Source organism: Brachypodium distachyon, chromosome 4 (genome assembly GCF_000005505.3).
Source record: "Brachypodium distachyon strain Bd21 chromosome 4, Brachypodium_distachyon_v3.0, whole genome shotgun sequence".
NCBI classification, from domain to species: Eukaryota; Viridiplantae; Streptophyta; class Magnoliopsida; order Poales; family Poaceae; genus Brachypodium; species Brachypodium distachyon.
The window spans coordinates 30,555,634-30,576,826 of NC_016134.3; the positions used below are offsets into that span (position 1 = coordinate 30,555,634).

The following is a 21,193-nucleotide window of genomic DNA, read 5'->3' on the forward strand; positions in this document are numbered from 1 at the left end:
TTATTTCACAAAATTAATACAAAGTCCTCTATTACAAATTAATAATTCGAAAATTACAAACAAGCCCTTTTAGTTTTACATTTCAGCCCTTGAACAGTTTCTTAGCACCTAAGAAACCCGTAGGTGGACCCAGCTGCATGCTTGCCATTTGTCACTTGGTTTCTGCCATTTGTCTCATAGTGTGTGCCATTTGTCACCATGAAAACAACACGTGGAGGACATGCATCTTTACCACACACACTATAAATAGAACATTTTTCTTTTACTGTTGCTCTTTCCACCAACCCATCACTTTTCACCCACGGTCATTCTTCTTCTTCCACGAGCTTTCATTGCTGCAAAAGGGTGGACAGGTACTGGAATTAGATGCAGTAGTTGTAAAAGTCTTGCTAATACATTTGCTTTGCATGATTGTTTTGCTTGTATGATTATTGGAGAGTAGAAGGCATGTTTACGCAGTGCTTTATAAAGCTAATCTAGAATCCGTGTATATGCTCCGTGTGTACTTGTGTCGTCTTTTTTTACTAAATGACTAAAAATAGCTCTACCAGTTTAATCCTCATTTTATCTGTTGCTCACACGATTGCTCTTATGTCCTAGCAAGTAATCACATAACTACATTATCTATTGTAACTGCACATGCATGGCTAGATTTATGTACTGTCACATGGGGGGGGGGGGGGGGGGAGGATAACTTAGCTCTTCTAGGGGGAGTAGTCGGTAGTGGTAGCCGTCGGCCCCCAACCGCGGGCGTCGGACGGCCGGTCCCAACGCCGGCAAGCTGGGAAGGAGTAGGCGTGACCCCAGCCTCGCCGTCATCGACGACGGCCGCGGCACCTGAGCCGTGCCGAGAAGCCATGGCAGTCCTCGCCGATATAGTGGTGCGTGTTGCTAGAGAACTCGTAGGGAGAAGCGTCGTGGTCGCCGGAGACGATGAAGTTGGCCGCGCTGGACCCGAGGGAGACGGCCGCAGCCATGGCAGCCCAAAAGCTAGGGTTGCAATCTCGGGGTAGGTTGGTGGAGTTTTGTAGAAATTAACTTGGGGATCTAGAAGAGGAGTGAGAGAGGAGTCTAGGGCTGGTCTCAGCTTGGCCGGACATGGCCGGAGCAAGGAGATCAAGGCGGCGGGGTGGTGCTGTTCGTGCTTGCTCGGGAGAGAAAGAGAAAAGGGGAGGCCGAGAGGGAGAAAAGGGAGAGAGAGAACCAATAGGGAGATTAGCTTTAGGCTGCGTTGGAGGCTTAGGCAGGAGATTAGCTTTGTCCTTGCAGCACGTAGGAGCTAGCTAGCCGTAGCTTCGTTCAAAAAAAAAAAAGAAAGAGTTAGCAGTAGCACTAGTACACCACACTAGCACACCCCGACACAACACTTGCATCTTTTATTTAGACTAGATGTGTTTAGCTTAGAAAACTTGTTAACAATGCATGTTTGTTTTGCTTTTTTTTTTATTTTATTACAATTTTTTTAGGAGATTTTTAAGTATGTTTATGAATTAAATATTAGGAGTTGACTCCGGACAAGTAGGACACCCGGACGGTGTTTCCGAGTTGACCGGAGCGCTACCAGGCAAGTCACACCCTTTGAGCATGTCTTCGAAAATGTTTTTATGAAATTCCGCGCATTTCAAAATACTTGCATGTCACAAAAAAAAGTTTTATAAATATTAAGAATATTAATGTGGATCAAGGAGAGCCATTAGTACGGCCAGTACTAGATTTGCCGGCCCGGACAGGGTTACGGCTACGGTATATTCGGCGGGTAGGGAGCTCAGGCAGTAGCGCAACCTGGATAGGGTTGAATGGAAGTCAGGGCTCTCCTACATAGGAACATCATATAAGGACAAATCAACTGGCGCTTACTTCAAAATCGGCGCAGACCGTACTGACCATAGACCTGGAATGGGACAGGCTGAGCCGAACCACGCCAAGTAGCTGCCTCTGCCTGGGTGAGAAGGTGACTGTATCCGGGTAGGTGCAGACATCCTAGGGCGGGACCTACCGGTCAGGGGTCTCGACCCGCGGGCCTATGTAAGGCAAGGCGGCGAAGCAGAGGTAGTGTACGGGCTGGTTCTGGTTCTGGTTCCTTGATCTAGTCATGTGCATATGATTAGTGCGCCGACGAGGATTGACCAAGTGATGCTACGGGCAAAGCAGTACACCTCTGATCAGAGTTAAATGTGATATCACTCCAAGCTTCCGGGTTTGGAAGTGCGTCGTGTGGGTTTTCCTCTAACACAGGATGTAAGATCCCACGTCGATCTGCCGCCAGTACATTTTCCAAATAAAATATGGTTTTCAACGAAATACTTAAAGAAATAACCTATTTTTGGATATAATTATTTTTGGTCCGACGGCTTGATGGTCGTCAAGGTTAACTCGTGCATAATGATTTCCGGTGGCTTGCGGAGTACGTATACTCAGCCTTGCTTCATATGTTGTTTTCAGAACCAATGATCTTGGTGAGCCCCAAAGAGGTAGAGGCCGGTACTTATGATGAGTCCGGTCCTTACTATGAATATGCTGAAGTGGAGTATGAGTATAAGGATGCCACTGGCGAAGATGATGTTGCGTAGACCACCAGGAGGGTAGTTCAAGATGGCCTAATAATGGCTAGATTAGAGGCACCTCTTGCCGTAGTGAGACTTGGAGACACTTTGAGTGTCCTTGTAATACGATACCGTCTGCGAACGGTGAAGGTTTGTATTGTACATGCTACTGTTTTCCTCAAGTTGATCTTGGCGCAACTCTGTACATCGAGATTCTTCCGTTACGCTGACTTTGTCGGAGGTAACGGGGCGTCACAACAAGAAAGCCAGCCGTCAAGTTTTCTGTTTGCCGATCAACCCCCCCCCCCCCCCCCCAACACACACACACACTCACAATACATATTTTTGTGTGTAGATCACATAAGTGTGTGCCACACTACATACATATCTTATTTGTGTAGATCACATAACATACGCACACGCTGAGACACACATATGCCACACTACATTTTTTTTGTAGATTAAAAAACACACACACATATTGCCCACTTCCACTTCGGGACTCACTTTACTAGAAGCTTAATTAGTCTTGGTTTACTCCTTCTGTCAATGATAGACGACACCAACCTCCGATATTGGAAGTGGAAGACCTATTGCCATGGTGTTGCTTCGTGGGTGCTTGGAAGAACAGTAAAACTCGACGAGCTACTTCCCCAGCTGGTCATGGATCCAAAGAAGTCGGATGCTCTAGAGGACGGGCCCAACCTATGCATACAAGGGTACTTTGAGAGCAATAACGTGGTGTTCTTGCCACTACCACGGAGGTGGCAAGCTGGGAGGACATGTGTCAGGCGGTGGTTAGTCGTCCAACGAAGAAGCTAGACGGGGATGAAGTCGGTGGGGAAGGGGAAATACGGTGCCGAGATATGGGTCAAGGAGGTGGGGCGAACAGTGTGGCTAGGGACATTTCCATCATCCCAGAAGCTCATCGTCTGTAACTACGAGGTGGTGTGCCAGCCTAACATTTGGCCTTGAGTCACCTTCTATCGGCTGACGCACGACGGCGAGACCTTCACGAAGAACCCCCTCACGGTCTGGGGCAACGTGCTCTGCGGCTCTTCATACGGGTGGGTGGCTTGATGGACGAGGTTGGGTCCGTGATGCTGCTGGACCCAAATTTGTCATAGATGGTCTGTGGAGTTTTAACCTTCTAGTATATTGATGTTACCTTTTCTTTCAATTCTTTCGCCTGTTTGTGTCGATCTTTGAGATCAGGTCCATCTAGATCACACACACACACACACACACACACACACACACACACACCACGTACGTTTTCATATAGATCACACGACACATTGTTGTGTATATCACATTGCATTATTTCTAATGATCTCTCTCCATCGACAGCAACCCCTCGTACGGCCGTCACTCTGCAACTCTGTCTCTGCGGGTCCTGCAGCCCAGTGGTGGATCTCACGCTCGCGCTCGCGATGCGCTCCCCAGTGCCGCCTCAGGTATACCGTGTATATCTATATGTAATATGTTCCACACACGTTAACTATACTAGCTAGTACACCCAGTGCATGACGGACGGCCGGTTGAGTTTAATTGGATGGATCTCTCTCTGCGCTTCGACGAGTCAAGAGAGGGGACGAGAAGAAAATTCCCGTTAGGTCATTACAAACTTGTAATTCTTCAGAGGTTTTCTTGATTTCGTATAGCGTTGCACCCGTTGTCATGTATAGATCGATGGGGGGAGATCTACCTGATGCAGGACATACTGACGCCATTTTCTCTTGGGTTTTGCATTTTGCTACTCGATCTTGGTAGGGCAACATGGTGGCATGTGAGCTCCATCTCTTCGGCGGCGCTCGTGCAGGACGCCGTCAGGGAGGGGCAGCAGCGGAAGATGGCCACCCGAGCTACATGTATGAAAGAATTTGACTAGAAGTGAAAACACGATTCAAATGATTCAATGGTATGTCACTAGATGGTAAGGACCGTCCCGATCGAATTGGTAAGCATTTCGGTTCTCCTTGGGCTTTGCTGGTTTTAATTAAGATATCTCAAAATAGTACCACGGGACGCATGACATGCATATCGATCGACCGTTTCTAGTTACACTTGCCAGACAAAAGATAGCCCCGGCCTCCGCCAGTACTCATGTCATGTATCATGTGATTGTACAAGGACTGCCACTCTATGTTTTCCAGTAAATATATGTAGTTTTAATCTGGTTGCAATTTCGGTAGTCAATTTCCATTTCACCTTGAAAATGCAATCGGATTTTGGGCACCCATGTAGCTAGCCAGCTCCAAGTTTTCATTTTGCTGTTTGTGTTGATCTGACTGGAGCTGCGGTGGCAGGGAAATAGGCACCTCAATCAGAAGGCGGCTGTGGAAGTTGTGTGGTGGCAGCCGGAGGCCATGCAGTTGAGCAAGGACGGATCGGCGAGGTTGTTCCGCACCGGCGGCACGAACTCCGGTTTTAACCATCTAGTATTTTGATGTTACATTTTTATTCAATTATTTTTCTTATTTGTGTCGATCTTCGAGATCCGGTCCATCTAGATGGTATCTGGACTTTTAACCAGCTGGTATACCTTTTTGTGTAGATCTAACACATGACACACATGCAAGCACACCCCACATACGTTTTTTGTGTAGATCACACAACATATTGTTGTGTGTTTCACATAGCATTATTTCCAATGATCTCTCTTCGTCGACAGCATCCCCTCGCGCGGCCATGACTCTGCAGCCCTAAGTCTGCGAGTCCTGCAGCCCAGTGGTGGATCTCACCCTCGCGCTCGCGCTGCCCTCCCCAGCACCACCTCAGGTATACCATGTATACATCTATATGTAATATGTTCTACGCAGTTTAACTATACTAGCTAGTAGACCCAATGAATGACGGACGGCCGGTTGAGTTTAATCGGATGGATCTCTCTCTGCATTAACGAGCCAATTAAGAGTGGGGATGAGAACAAAAATCCTGTTAGTTAATTACAAACTCGTAATTCTTGCGAGGTTTTCTTGATTTTCTATAGCGTTGCACCCATTGTGATGAATAGATCGATGGGTGGATAGATGCATGTGCAGATCTACCTGATGCAGGACGTAGTGACGCCCGTTTTCTCTTGGGTTTTGCATTTTGCTACTCGATCTGGTAGGGCAACGTGGTGGCAAGTGAGTTCCATCTCTTCGGCGGCGCTAGTGTAGACGTCGTCAGGGGGAACATGTGGCCATAAGAAAGCCAGCCGTCAAGCGAGCGTGCGCACATACACACAAAAAAGTGTGTGCCACACTACATACATATCTTATTTGTGTAGATCACATAACACACGCACACGCTGAGACACAATATGCCACACTACATACATATCTTCGGCGGCGCTAGTGGAGTTTTAACCAGCTAGTATACCTTTATTGTGTAGATCACACACCCACACACGCGCGTGCGCGCACTCACGGAAGTATGTGTGTGGATCACACAAAAGTGTGTGCCACACTAGATATTTTTTGTGTAGATCACATAAAACACACACACACAACACAACACACAGATATTATTTATTCTAGTATCTGGAACACGAAATAGATAGAGTGGATCAAAAAAAATGGAACTATGATTCATACCCACTATTCAGACCTCGCAACCAGACTGAAAAAATTGAAGTAGTTCTTAATAAAAAAAAAGAAATTTTCTTCCTTCCAATTTTGTTTGCCCAAAAGACAACTTTATTTTCTCTCCATTTTGTCGAGTACTTTTTTTAGAGGAGACTGCTCAGAGTACATGAAGCGATCCGGGCCCATTATGGGTCCGATCTCTATGCTTACAGTGCTAGTCCCTGGATCGACTCGCTAGCACACACAGTTTCAAGATGTAATATCAAGATACAAAGGTCTTGCGGCGGAAAGCGGAAGATACACTACATCGCATTGATCCAAAATTTAATAGTACCTTACATCTCACATAACCTCATGGGTTAGCTCAAAAGAAAATAAAGTCTTGCAGCGGAAAGCAGAAGATACAGGAGTTCCATAATAACTCCACAGTCGAAGCATGTTAGAATGTAAACTCGCAACCCTAACAAAACGTTCCTCACTCTTCACCTAGTTCACCTGCAACATTAGACGTTGCAGCCACTAGAGGGTCAATACATAGAATGTATTAGCATGTTCACTAAAGTGTTATAACAAACCTATCAATTACATGCAATATTTGGCTAGGTGGGGGTTTGGGTTATTTGCATAAAAACCTCATTGTTTAATCTGTCATTTTTAAACAAAATAGTTTTCTCACTATTGGACATTGGGTAGACACACAAATGCTCCTATTAATCTATTGGACACTGGGTAGACACACCGAATGCTCCTATCCCAAGTTCAAACCGTTCGTTTTATTAGGAAATTAGAATGAGCGAGACATTCCTTACATGTAACACCCCAAGTATCGACCATACCCAGAATATTACTACTCTAATCCCAGCAACACTAAATTCTAGGAAAAACTAGAAATTTCGACAAAGCCTCCTTTGTTTATAAGGACATCCACGACATGCATTTTAATATCTCTCTCAATTATAATCCATAATACAAGATACGGCATGCACGCAGTTCATACACTCACTAATAGACTCCAAGATAGAAATGAAATATTCTCTGAGCGTCCAACAAGACTCAAACTAAGCAGTTCTGGTGTGATATTTTCAATCCCCATGGATTAAGACTTTTAACTAATCAATTTGGTAGAACAATAAGTGAGGTCCTGGTGATGTGATGCTACTCCCTCCCATGGATGCTACTATTCTGAGTACCTGAAAACCAGTAAAATTCAACAAGAAACAAGTATGAGTAAAATACTCAGCCAAGTACATGGTGTAAACTGAACATCAAACATTTTCTTAAGATGAATTCTGACATAAATCTGAATTAACACAAATGCATAGCTGAACACATTGCTTTCCGGATTAGACACATCCCGTGTCCTTTCCTCACCGGACTAGACATATTTGACATTTCTCACTGGTCCGTGCCGGATTAGTCAACCTATGCCTTATGCATATACTCTGAGTTGGACAACAAACACAGGGAAAAAAAATAGCATGGAACATGTGCAGTCAACCACAATAAAGAAAACTCCATATGCACTTGCCTTAAAACCCAAAATAGGCTGACGATCAAACTGAAGATTGATGCCCAACGCCCGGAGCTCCCGAACCTGTGGGTAAGACAAAGTCTTAGAACCTATCTCGAATCGAAAGGTACAGCTTAAAGGGCAAGTTCTTGGTCTTTTTTTCTTAATCCCTTTGCCAAGATCAGCTAAGCTAAATTTTATTCCTTGTCTCCTAATCTACAGAGTTAAATTCCCCTATGATGTTGTAGAAAACCAATCGGTCAGTGCCCATACTTGTACCCGCCTGCACCCAACTAATCAATCTTCAAGAGAACACACAGCCCCTGCAACTGCCGTTCAGCACCTAATCAAACGCCTGAAAGCCAATTCCAATCAGCCGACTAGCACAGCACTAGCAGATGCAGTTTCTTTCCTTCCTCTGAACGCTAACAACTAGAAGCAACTAAAACTGAACCCAGCGCACTGCTCTAATTAAAAGGAGTGAACTACTCAACCAAACAGCGGGGACTTGATCAAACAGCCACGTACCTACAGCAGTGCTGAGAGACAACGGAAAACCAGCGTGAGTCGCGACAGAGCCCAAACGGCAGCGGCGGCGGCTGGAACCCTAGCGACGGTCGGCAGGGGAGTTGGGGAAAACAAAGGCAGGGCCGAAAGGGAACTTTATTTCCTCTGGGGGATTCCCTTCATCTGGTTTTATTTGGAGATCAGGGTTTTTTTTTCTATATATTATTATTCTTTATTCCAAAATTATCTTAAGGGCTCAACGCAAAAGGGCACCAAACAAAAAAAATCATAATTTCTGAACTCCAAATTTTGACAAGCTTATAGTCGTTTTCGTTCGTCTCGACGAGACGAATCCAACCATGGTATCAATTTTTCTGTATGGCTTACAGTTTGAATAGTCAACTTTTGTTCAACACTTTCGACTCATGACAGAACTAACCTTTATAAGTTTTAGGGTATTACATTACAGCTCCCAAATCTAGTTGCTCAAATTTGTCCGTAACCGGGGACACGGCGAAGTATTTAGTTGGACACTCTCGAGAGGTTGTACACTTTATCCACAAGAAATCGATGTGTTAATCCCTTGCTGTCCTCAGGGTGGAGTTGCAACGGCATCGATTACGAGACATTTCAGAAGTAATCCCCCAAACCACCTGAGGGGCCCGCGCTCCCACCTACACATTCTACATCATCAGAATCCTTCGGATCTGGGTTCAAACAACTTACTCCGTCATCTTACTCATCGTCGGAGCTCCCTGCATCATTAAACGATGCAGCCACTAGGGTCAATACATTGAATGTATTGGCAAGATTCACCAGGAGTTATAACAGAACCTACCAAGTATATGCAGTATTTGGCAAGGTGGAGTTCAGGCTGTTTGCGTGGAAGCAGAACATAAATTACCCTACTACAAAGGAATGTTATAGTAATGTTAACTATTGGACACAGGGTAGACACACCCATGCTCCTATTAACCTAGAGTACATTGAAGTGGATTCTTCAAGTACCCCTACCCTGTTCAAACCATTCATTTTATTTAAGAAATTGGAATGAGTGAGACTTTCCTTACAACTCCACATCTAGTCGCTCAAATTGTCCGTTGCCGGGGACACGGCTAACTACTTAGTTTTGATGCTCTCGAGAGTTTGTACACATTCTCCACAAGAAACCGACGTGTTAATCCCTTGCTGTCCTCAGGGTAGAGTAGCAACGGCATCGATTACGAGATTTTCAGAGGTAATTCCCTAAACCACGAGAGAATCACGCTCCCCCTACACAGCTACCTCAGTACAATTCCTCGGGTCTAGGTTCATACAATTTACTCTTGTCTCGCCAGAGCCCATATAGCATTGTGGTTGTACTAGAAGCTTCGAAATAGGAAACTAGTCCAGTCTCGGTTACCGCATGTGGCATTCCACATTTGCAACGTAGGCGCTCCCCGAATCCACGGGAGAGACGTCCATGGACGATCCATTCCTGAATCCATAGGAACTCGACTCAGAGGGACCCATAGAAATGGACTTGACGCCGCTAATCCTCAAAATCCTCAAAGCAGCCCACCCAGGATGGTTCATTGAATTAGTTGTTTTGCCTTACATCTAACAAAAACATTTCATACAGCCAACGGCATAACAATATCATAATGTAGTTATTTCCCCCACGATACTACCATAGCGTAGCATTTAACTACAAACGATGGCAATTTGGTGGCAAGGTAATGACGAGGGTAAACTATACTACCTGGGATTTATAGATAGCATAGAGGTACGAGTAATAGTCCTATCAATGCATCTCTACCAACAACACTAATGCATAAGTATTTTAAAACAACAATAATAATGGGATATGATCAAAGTGAACTTGCCTTGTCCAAGGTTGTGATAGTTCTCGCACTCTTCGCAACAACAAGGAAAACACTCCACACAATCTAAAATAAAAGAAACATGCACACAATAAACACAACATTCAATGCAAAAATCATGCCATGATGCATATGCTATGTTAATGCACACTTGGTTACTTTTAATGTAACAAGTTTTGTTTCTGTTTTGAAAAGTTTTTCAAAAGGTTTGGGCAAATTACACATTAACAAAGCGGTAATTAATATGCATGAAACAAGGATAGGGTTTAAATTAAAAGGTTGAGTGGTTTTTGCAACATAGAGCAAGATTTAAACTTATATGCCATTATTATGCACAAAATAATTTCTCTTCTGGTCCTAATGGACAGAGAACGAGTTTACATAATTTTATAGCAAGCTAACATGCCCAAAACTAATTTGAAACAATTCATTTGCAATTTAAACCATATACAACCATTCTGTAAATTGCTTCTGACTAAGTTGTTCAAAACTGAAATTAAACAGTGCCAAAATTATGGGGCGGCGCGGGGCGGCACGGCGGGCGGCGTGGGCGCGGCTGTGCGGGCGGCGGACGGCGCGTAGGCGCGGCTGAGCGCAGGGCAGCACGGGCGCGGCGCCGTGGCGGCAAGCGAGCGCGGGCGGCGCGGGCAGGCGGGCTCGCGAACGCGGGCGCGGGCGGAGCGGCGCAGGCGGCGGCCGGACAGGCGGAGCGCGGGCGGCGACCGGCGCGGAGCGGGGCGCGGCGGCGGCGGCGGGCAAACTCAAAAGTGAGCGCGTCACGGCGTTTGGAACGAGGAGAGGAGGGAGGGGAGAGGGTCGGCGGCGTGAGGAGCTCACCGGAGCGGCGGCGACGAAGCAAAAGCGGCGGCGGCGGAGATGAACTTCGGCGAGAAATTACTTCCTAATCGGTACGAAATTGGGCGAGCGGTTTGGGGGAATTGGAGGAGAAACGCGAGTGCTTCGGGATGACGCGCAGGGATTTGGAGTTGGAGGCTCGTGCGCGAAGAAATCGGGAAGGAATCGTGGGCAGTTCGCGGGGCGTGCTCTGCATGGACTCCGGAGGAGGCAGTTGGAGAAGATGACGCGCGGGGTGCACCGGTCAGTGAGGGGGACCGGGCGGTTCAGGCAGGGCCGGTCCGGTTCGGTCCGGTCCGGTCCGGTTGCCGGTTCGGTCCAGTCCGGTCTGACCGGGTTTTTTCGGTTTTTCCTTTTCCTTTATTTATTTTTTGTTTTTGAATCTCAAAATTGATTCTAAGCTCCAAATCACTCCAAATAAATTGCAACAAAATTTGTAAAATCATATTTTCATATGATCTAACTTTTGGAACAAGAATTTTGTCAAAATAAAATATTTAAAATACATTTGCCTATAAAATGGCTTTTAGGGCCATTAGGCTATCAAAATAAATTGTTTTTCAAAATAGTTTCAAAAGCCAACTTATGGGATAGCTCTATATATGCATTAAATCCCTTTTTACACCAATACCCTCATGGGTTAAAATGCAAATACACAAAAGCAAAATCAAAGTCCAAAATCAAATAAAAGCATTTTTGCAAAAGGAGTTTTCTGGGCAAATTCTTGGGTTTTCAAAGTGATCAAATGCAAGGGTGACATGATGCTCATGATATGCAATGCATATGAAGAGTTTTGAAAAAAATTGGGATGTTACAATGGCGCTCGCGGGCGTCGCGGCGTGACTCGCGGGCACTTGCCCGTTGGGGAAGAAGACCCTGACAGGTGGGGCAGACCTATCAGTGGCTCTCTGCTCGAGCGTGCGCGTTGGGCTGGCTCGGGCGGCTCGGCACTCTGGTGAGTGGGCCGGTTCGGCCCAAGTTTGGCTGGGCCGGTCTGTTCTTCCCTTTTTTTTGTTCCTTTTCTTTTTCCTTTTTCTTTCTATGAACTTTTGATTTTGAACTACAAATCAAACCAAATAAATTCTAGAAACTTTCTAAAATCATATCTTTATATGATTGAACTTCTGGGACTGAATTCCCTTCAAAATAAAATGTTTAAAAATACTTTTACCTATATATTTGCCTTTAGGGCTTTATAAATAATAAAATAAAATAGTTTTTCTACTCAAATTTAAATACCAAAGATATGGGGTAGTTTACTAATGTACCCCTTTTATTGCCAAACCCCATTGGGTTTAAATACAAATTGCAAAAAGAGAAGATGAGAGGCAACATTCAAATAGAATAAAGATTTGCTTTTTGGGATTTTGAAATCAAAACCAAGGTTTAAAGGTGATTCAAATGCATAAGTGGCATGATGCTCATGGATGCAATTGTATGATGCAAGGTTTTGTAAAATTAGGGATGTTACAGTACAGAATCAAACTGGCAACACAATTCAGCTGAACATTCCACTCTAATAGGGACAAGCCGTACGTGCTCCTTTTGCACTATGTGAACCTTGTGCTCCATGAAGCAACCTGAATTTGTCATGGCGCTAAATCGATCTCGGAGACTGGTGAAAGGGAATTTCTCTCCTAAGTGGTTTTGGTGGTGATGACAATAAGTTGTGTATCTAACCGTGTGTCAAGTATTTCAGATTTTATAAAAAAATTGGCACAAGACGATGATGTGAACCCTCAAGATGCTAAGAAGCATAGCGGTAGCGGCTTTGTTCGTAGGACATCCGTACTATTAAGAGGGAATCTAGAAGGAAAGGAAATGTGTGAATCAATTTCACGTACACAACTACACAAATTGCACCCACTAAAAAGCCTACCCCAAAAGAGTGAGAGAGAAGGAACAAAATTAAACTTGTTGTGATCTGTGTGCAGTCCATGTGGCGGAAGTTCCAGCTGGAACTTCTGCCCCAACCTCCTATTGCTCTCGGTAAGAATCGGAGAAAAATGCGGAACTTCCAGGTCATCAACGGAACTTCTGGGAATATGCGGAAGTTCCGGCTCCTGACCAAAAGTTCCGGCCTGTCACTGCGCAGTGCATAACGGTTCGATTTTGGGGACCCCATATAAATACCCCTTCGTCTCCAATGGGTCTTTTGCCTGAGCTTTAGCCAAGAACAACCTCTCTCTCTCCTCAAGAACGCAAGAACTTCATTTTCCTTGATCTCCCTCCATAGTTGATCATCCAAGCCAATACTTTGAGATTTGAAGGAGAAAATCGAGATCTAGGGTTTCACCAAGCCAAAAAGTTGATTCCCCTTGTTTGCTTTGTAGATTTCGTTTCTCTTGGGTTGTTGGGAACCCTAGACGGAAGCGGTTTCCTTGAGCTCTCCCTTGGTGTTGAGGAGCTCAGAGATTGGATTGGGAGCCTCCAATTTAGTTGTGCAGCTAGCCCCAGTCAAGTTTATTAGGTTTTGGACTTCGCCCCAAAGGAAGCCACTAGTGTAACTCACACCACCTATGTGGTGTTGTGAGAGCTCATCCCACCTTTGTGGTGTGGTGAGTTGGAGAATAGAGTGAGCCTTTGTGGCGCCTCTACCTTTGTGGTAGAGCACTCCTCCAAACGGAGACGTACACCGACTCCAATAGGTGAAACTCCGGTGAAATCTTCGCCTCCGCGTGTGGTATCATTTTCACCCTTTACATTCTTGCTATCTATTGTTGCTTCGACTATTACATTTCATTCTAGGGTTGCATTCACTTTAGAGAATCTAGTGAGCCTTAGGTTTAAGTGCTTTGTATCTTTCAAGAAAAGAAAAGGTTAAAATTTATTAGTCACCTATTAATGCCCCCTCTAGCCGACCATACCGATCTTTCAACAGGGACATCCTAGCAGCTGCATCGCTTCAAATCGGTAAGAGTTGGGTCCATCTCGCCGCCGGAGAGAAGGCCCTGTTCTGGCACGAGCACTTCAAATCGACGCTCAAATTTCGATGACCCCGACTCTTCGCCATTGCTTCGCGGAAAAACCGAACCGTGCAGAAGGAATTATCCAACAGAAACTGGGTTCGTGCTCTATTGCGCATTTGTACCACCCAACAGCTCGCCGACTTCGTCAACCTTTGGGAGTGTCTCCATATGATTCAGCTTTCGGAAGAGAACGACTCCATCACTTGGAGATGGACGCCCTCGGGAACTTACTCCGCGGCCTACGCATACCGCATCCAGTTCCAAGGTTCCATCCCCCGTTCGCGTCGCAGAAGATTTGGAATGCGGAGACCACGCCGCGATGCAAATTCTTCGCTTGGACGGTGCCACACGGCAAGATCCTCACAGCGGACAACCTCACAATTCGCAGGTGGCCTCACGACCCCATCTGCCGTCTTTGCCACATCCATGGCGAAACAATCATCTATCTCTGCAGGGATTGTAGCTTCACCACCGAGGTTTGGCGCCTTATTCAGTCTTGGAGCTCCCCTACGAAGATGAGGATCTCCCTCTACCGACAACATTAATGACCACTGGGACGCCATGATTCACAGCCTTCCCAAGAAGGAGAAGAAGGCGCTCAGCGGGAGACTCGTCGCCACTTGGTGGGGATTTGGAAGGAACGGAACGTGTTTAGTTCAAAGGTGATGCCCGCTTTAGACGTAGCTTATCTCGTTTGGAAGGATGTTCAGGGCCACGCCTCGGTGAGCTCTCTAGAGCAAACTGCTCATCTCTATAGCATATCGTTCGGCAGTGACGTGTATCTGTTCCACGTTGAGATTCCTTGGGCTGATTGTGTTTCCATTGACAGGCAAATTACGGCCGGCTCAGCATTCTCGGTTGAATTTTGGGCGAGAATCTAGTATATAGAGCCGGTGCAAAGGACGTAGAGAAAGAGATCGGTAGTGCACATATTTTTCTCGATTCGTTGTTGGCAGTTTTCTTCTACTAGCACAATGCATGTGTGCTGCTACTGATTGAAAATTGTTATAAGTACAATTAATTATCGATTATTTTAAATCATATACTCTCTTCTGTCAATAAAATCGTCGCGGATCTAGGTAACGTTTTATCTAAACCTGTGACAATTAAATCGGATTGAATGGAGTAGATCGTATTCGTCGGTGCAAAAGAACTGTGAGACATCTTAAATCATCCATGGACCTCTGCCACCAGTTGAGTTTTCTACGGAAGAGAAACTGCTAACGACTATCTTTTCAAGTACTTGCATTAAAATTGCACTCTTCCACACAGAGTGCAATTTGCAGCAGCAGCTTGGGGATCGATGATGATGATCGAAGCAAATTGCACTCTGATCGGATACTTCCCCCCAGCCAGTAGCATGTTGTTCATTCAGTTCAGCAGTGACGTTGCACGAGCGAGCTGCCCGGTGGGGCCATGCTCCATGCATGCATGTCTAGCGCGCGGCCTCTGCCCGCACGACATGCGTCGCTCCCAGGGGCCACGGTGCGCTCTAGTGCTAGCCCATGTCTTGTCCACCTGGACCGCGCCCATGCATGCACCCGGTCGCGTCTCTTCTGCCTGCTCCCGCCCGGTCGACATAACCCACACGTACGTAGGCTCTATCGGGCTATATATCGGCCCAGAAGAAACAAAGCCCACAATCAGCGGTCAACACACGCCTCTGGTCTAAAGCTCCTTACTACTTGCCGGATCAAGTTACCAAAAGAGTTGTGTTGTGTCAGATTAGCCACCAAAGACTGCACTTGGCGGCCATTCCATTTGCTTGGCTAGGAAGCATGTACTGTAGCATGGGGTGTAGTGTGCCTAGCTAGCTAAACCAATTCGAATGAAGGCGGAAACCGGAATCATGTGCAGGCGAAATGAATCCCAAGATCATTTTAGTTTTGGTTTTTCTCTGCATCCAATTGTTTGTTGGAAACATATCGCAGGAGGTAGGAACTGACGACTTTGGCTCCTCTCCGTCCGTGCATGCAAAGCAGCTCGATGCAGCCAGTCTGCGTGGTCTTCTAGGCGCTTCTTGGGTCGGTTCCGGGTCGAGCCGGTTCTCACACGCGGCGCGCCTGCATGCAAAGGCTCCGACCGAGCCTGCTGGCCTGCAACGCGGGCCCAACCTCCTCTCTCCCTCTTGGCCCACACCTGACACCAAGAGGAAGAGTCAGCAGGCCACGTGTACAGGCCGTTCGATCCACGTCGACAGCACAAGAGTCACTCCCACTGGGGCGCCGGGCCCACTCGCCCGCCTCCTCGATCGCCGAGCCGCCCCTGCATGCCCGGCGCGTCCGGCCGACACGCGGCGGCTCCTCCACGTGTCGCCCGCGTGCCCGCTACGTGGCGCAAGCCCACGGGCCAGCTAGCTGCTCGCCCCATCCCCTCCATCCTGACGCAGCAGAGGCGGTCGAGGAAGGGAGCGCCGGTGAAAGGAACCACCTGTCTTCGTCCCGCCGCCGTCTTTGGGGGGGAGCAGTATTTAATCCCGGCCCAGGGGCCCCTCTGTAGTCTCGCTCGCTTAATTGGCACCGCTCTCCGCCGCTCATCTTCTCCCCCATGACTGATTGCGACGGGCAGCAGATGCAGATGCAGCAGCAATGTCGGCGGCAGGGCGTCGCGGTGGACGTCGAGCTCCACGCCGCCATGGCGCTCGCCGACATGGCCGGCGCCAACGCGCGCTCCACGGCCGCCACTGAAGCTCACCAGGTAAGTGCTCGGTCCGCCGAGCATCCGTTTAATTTGGGGGGGAATTGGTCGTGATTTGGCCCCCGTTTCTCGAATCTATCGATTGATTTGATGGGCGCTCACGCAGGCCATGGCGACGGCGGCTGAGGAACAGGAAGAAGAGGAGGAGGATCTGGCGAGCACGAGGCTGAGCCTGGAGCTGGGCAACGTGGGGATCAACAACCAGTACTCCTCGGCGTCCCCGTGCTCCAGCAGCTCAAGCGCCGGCGCCCAGCACCACAACTCCATCCAGGCAGCTTCAGCGTTGCCTGCAGGGGGAAGCAGCTATGGCGTTGGCGGAGGACTGAGGGCGAGGCAGCCGCTGACGGAGGCGGAGAAGGAGGCGAAGCGGCTGCGGCGCGTGCTGGCCAACCGGGAGTCCGCCCGCCAGACCATCCTCCGCCGCCAGGTACTTGAATCCACCGATTCATTCATCCTCAGTGCTGATTTGCTGAATCTACACGGCCCTTGTCTGAATTCTGACGATCCTTGATTAGTACCCTTGTCTGAATTTCTGATGATGGTAATAAATCAGGCGATCCGGGACGAGCTGGCCAGGAAAGTGGCGGATTTGGCGACCCAGAACGAGAACATGAAGAAGGTAATTAAACTCGGAATCACACAAATGTTTGATTAGATCGACGATGAACTGAACCCAATTAAGCTAGCTGCTAGCTAGATTTAATGAAATATTGGTTGATTGTGCTATACTGATGTGCAGGAGAAGGACATAGTGCTGGAGCAGTACCTGACGCTCAAGGAGACAAACAAGCAGCTCAAGCAACAGGCACACCATCTCTCGCTTTCCTCCTACTAGCTGCATGCCTGTTAAAATATCATCAATCCCTGTCTCCTTTTCCTTTAAATTTCCCATTCCGTTATTAGTAGTAGCCTATTATTAGTCCAGCTTTTAGTCACACAAAAAAGGCCGGAACCCCCCAGAAGCAAATCCAGCTCCAGTTGTACTGCTCCTGGATCCTCCTCCCACGAGGGATCGACTGCCGCGTGACACGCGACACCTACTAATTTCGGTCAAACAAACTGCCTGCCTGGGGGACCTGTCGCTCGCTGCTGTCGATCAATCGATCCGTCCCGTCTGTATGTTAATCCTTTTACCTGTCTGAGATGACAGAGACAGACAGCCATGTTAATTAATACTATAAACTTTCTTCTTCTTTTGCCCACTTTGTTTTTTCTATGCTTCTTTCAGTAAGCTAGTACTAGCATGCATGTGTTAAGCCAGTGTACTGCTTTCTAGGCTTCTCTTCTAGCTAGCTTAGCACGATCTGATCGGTGCGAACACATGCGAGCAAGCTGCTGCGTCCGCGTGCTGCACATCTGGCCGGGGTCTAGTCGGTTCCCTGCGTGTGTACGTGCATGCGTGGGCGGGAAGATCTAGATCGGTCGCCGCACGCCGCTTCATGCAGCTAGCTGCAGACATGCATGTGTTTATCTTAGATTCTTCCAACAAGTGTCCATCAGCCGATACGTACGTGCGTGCGTGCAGCCAGGAAAGAGTGTTTAGATCGAAACGGAACGTACATGTAGGCATGTAGTTCAGCGCCAGGGAGGGAGGGAGGAAGATAAAATTGCTTACGAGGTCAGGTCATCTCCATTATATTGGGTTCATATTTCCTCACAAATTGACAATAATTATCACTAATTAAGCCCGCCCCAGCGAAGCAGCTAGCTTTGTCCATGTTCGGCGCTTTTATTGCACACGAAACAGCACAGAGGATGTGACCGTGGACGGAATAAGACGGATATTGCATACGTACTCCATGTTGTATTACTCGATATAGCGTTGAGATCACTAAAAGCTTACATTTTTTATAAAAAAATGGTTGTGCCGTGCGACTATCCGCCGTATACCCGTGCGATCATATGTAGTATACCATGAGCATTTGATCAGGCAGTGATCATATATAGTATACCATGAGCGTTTGATCAGGCAGTAGGAAAGGGCAACTAATTTGGTCTTATTTTGCGACCGTTCATTCGGATGTCGTCTAACAATGAAAGACCAGTTGACCTTATCGTTCGACCATCGGATGCCAATCGATGATAGAGTAGGGGATTTAATTTTTACAGTCAAATAGTGTAGGAGCTTTCGATCGGTGAGTATATGATGGAAGACAGACAGCGGAACCTGGAAGGGGGTGGAACAGGGATGACTTTGCTCGTCATCAAGGATCGGAGGCCGTTTGCTCTGACCGCGCGATCTTTGAGGGTTCACTGACACCCCCTCTGTCTTAGATCGAAGCTCAATCAAGCCGGCTATTGCGACGGCGGTGGACCTCTAGAGGAGCATGAAGCGATAAAGCGTTGGAGCAAGAAAAACGTGGTGAATGTGGAATGTGGATGCTACAAAGAGGGGAAGGAGGCAACAAAGCATCGAAGCTAGAGTCGGTGGATAGGGGGGGCGGTGGACGCTAGAAGGAGGCGATGAAGCGACGAAATGTCAGGGGAAAAGTTGGCCATGGTAGGGTAGAATGAGAGGAAGCGTTGGAGGAAGATGGAGCAGAAGTAAAGACATGTGCACGCGATCCCGCATTCAATTTTCAAATCTTACATTCAAATTTGAAGTAAAATTTTGAACATGAGGTTATATTCATATTTTGAGTCAAATATCTGAACAGAAGATTTGAGAATGAACCAGAAGTGGCCGTTCATGGGATCCGTTTGCATTCCAAATTAAGGGCTTATTTGGTTGCTTCGTGAGTACCATGACTGACAAAGTGGCGGGGCCGAAACAAAATTACTAAATCACCACTGCCATAACATTTTTGTTAATTTGCCTTTGATTTTATTTTATTTTCGGGGAACTGACCACACATACGCTAGCCAGAAGCCTGAACCACACGTACGCAACTCTCAAGAGTTGGCGAGCAATCTCGACATAGGTTAGTCTCTCCTTTGGGAAAATCGGTTGATCGTGAATGACTTCGAGACTCAAAATTTGACGGGTAACCTCGACATAGATTATCAGCCTCTCCTTTCGGAGAATTCCGTCCATTATAAACGTCTTGAGGATCAATAGTTGAATTAAGTTTAAAAAAAAAAGGAGGTATAGTTGACGGGCAATCTCGACATAAGTTAGTCTCACCTCGTGGAAAATCCATCGACTGTGCTCCTTCTAGACATTCCACATAGTGTAAATAAGGTAGCCACACTACTCTTTCGCTTGAGATTCGTGTCTACGTGACACAAAGCACTAGTGTAGAAAAAGCTTATTACAAATAGCAGGAGAAAAAAGAAATATCGAGTCATAGTTTGTACACTGTTTGTTCCTAAATACTTGTTGACGGAGGGAGTATATCAAGTAGGTGCCCAAAAAGAAAAAGAAAAACAGCTTCCCCGCCGAAAAAGCCGAAGCAGTCGTTAGCTGTTTAGGCTAAACTCGCGAACGGTTTTTACATAGATGGATCGAGTCGTTAACCTTCCGTGGGTTCGTCTGCTGCAGGTGGCAAAGACGACCAAGAAGAAGGCTGCGCCCACGCCGGCGGCCACCGCAGGAGCCATGGAAGCCGCAGAAGCCTCCCCGCCGGCGCAGCAGCCGAGCTTTCTATACACGGCGCCGCCGCCCGCCATGCCGGTGCCTTTCATCTGGGGCGGCGGGTCCACCTGGCCGCCGCCGCCGGCCGGAGGAGCGTACGACCCCGCCGCCGGAGCCGGAGCAGGACACCCCCACCCGCCGCCGATCTGCTTCCCGCCGGGGTGCGCCTGGTACTACCCCGTCATGGCGGCCTCCGCCGCCGCCGGGGGGGATCAATCCCCGACGTCCCAGGATCCGCCGCCGACGAGCGCGGCCGGAGGCGGAGACGACGACCCCTGCATCTCGCTGACACTCGCCATCGACGCCGACAAGGCCGCCAAGAGCGCTGCTTGCCAGAGCAGCAGCAAGGAGAGCAAGGCGGCGGCGGCGGCGGAGGCGAGGAGAAGGCGGAAGGAGCTAACCAAGCTCAAGCAGCTGCACGCCGCCGGCGGACGCCATGGAGGAGGAGCCGGAGAGCACTGGTAACTGATCGGTTAATTAATCAAGTCGCTTGCTTGCAAGATCACTGCTGCTGAGTCACTGACAGGCCGGCCGGCCAGCCATTGTTCTGTGATCCAAGTAACCAACCAACACTGATGGATGACGATTTTGGGGGATTAATTCCAGCTCGGAGGCAAAATGACAACCCTACTGAAGATCAAGCACTGATATATACTCCGTATTTAGCAGTACAGGAAATTTCCTTCCGGTTAATTTCTTGTTCTTCATGCATGCTTCTACTACTAGCTTGCTTCTTATTAGTACTAATCATGCCTTAAGGCAGCACCTGTCAAGTGTTTTCTGAAATAGTATTATCATTCTTTGGTGCAATCTGTAACCGGAGGGAGGAGTGTCTTGTGAGTTGTGATTCTTTTTGTGTTACATTCTTTGAACTCTTTTGCTCCGTGGAAAAGAGACCAAAAAAGTTTATTTAGATATAAGGCTGAAATAAACTCATGCCCCAAAGCAGTTTGAGTGTCTTTTGGTGTCCAGTGAAGATGGAATAGGGCTTTAAAGATTTCCCAAGAAAGAATGTATCATGTCTTGGATGTCCTAAGTAAAAGTGCCATGTCTCGGTTTCATTTCTTCTGGGTTGTGGCATCAGGACTGAAGATTGACTCCGCA

General features: G+C 47.4%; 2 protein-coding genes across 2 annotated transcripts; both read left to right on the plus strand.

Moving 5' to 3' along the window:
- Nucleotides 1–16,115: 16,115 nt before the first annotated feature.
- Nucleotides 16,116–17,720, plus strand: LOC100840151 (G-box-binding factor 1). Its single transcript, XM_010239634.3, has 4 exons — nucleotides 16,116–16,515; nucleotides 16,622–16,942; nucleotides 17,069–17,134; nucleotides 17,255–17,720. Exons 1-4 carry the CDS (start codon nucleotides 16,366–16,368, stop codon nucleotides 17,348–17,350), a joined length of 633 nt encoding a protein of 210 aa, XP_010237936.1. The 5' UTR covers nucleotides 16,116–16,365; the 3' UTR covers nucleotides 17,351–17,720.
- Nucleotides 17,721–19,739: 2,019 nt separating this feature from the next.
- Nucleotides 19,740–21,046, plus strand: LOC106866818 (formin-A-like). Its single transcript, XM_014902719.2, has 2 exons — nucleotides 19,740–20,550; nucleotides 20,629–21,046. The coding sequence occupies exons 1-2, from the start codon at nucleotides 19,955–19,957 to the stop codon at nucleotides 20,663–20,665; spliced, it is 633 nt and encodes a 210-aa protein (XP_014758205.1). The 5' UTR covers nucleotides 19,740–19,954; the 3' UTR covers nucleotides 20,666–21,046.
- The last annotated feature ends 147 nt before the right edge of the window (nucleotides 21,047–21,193 follow it).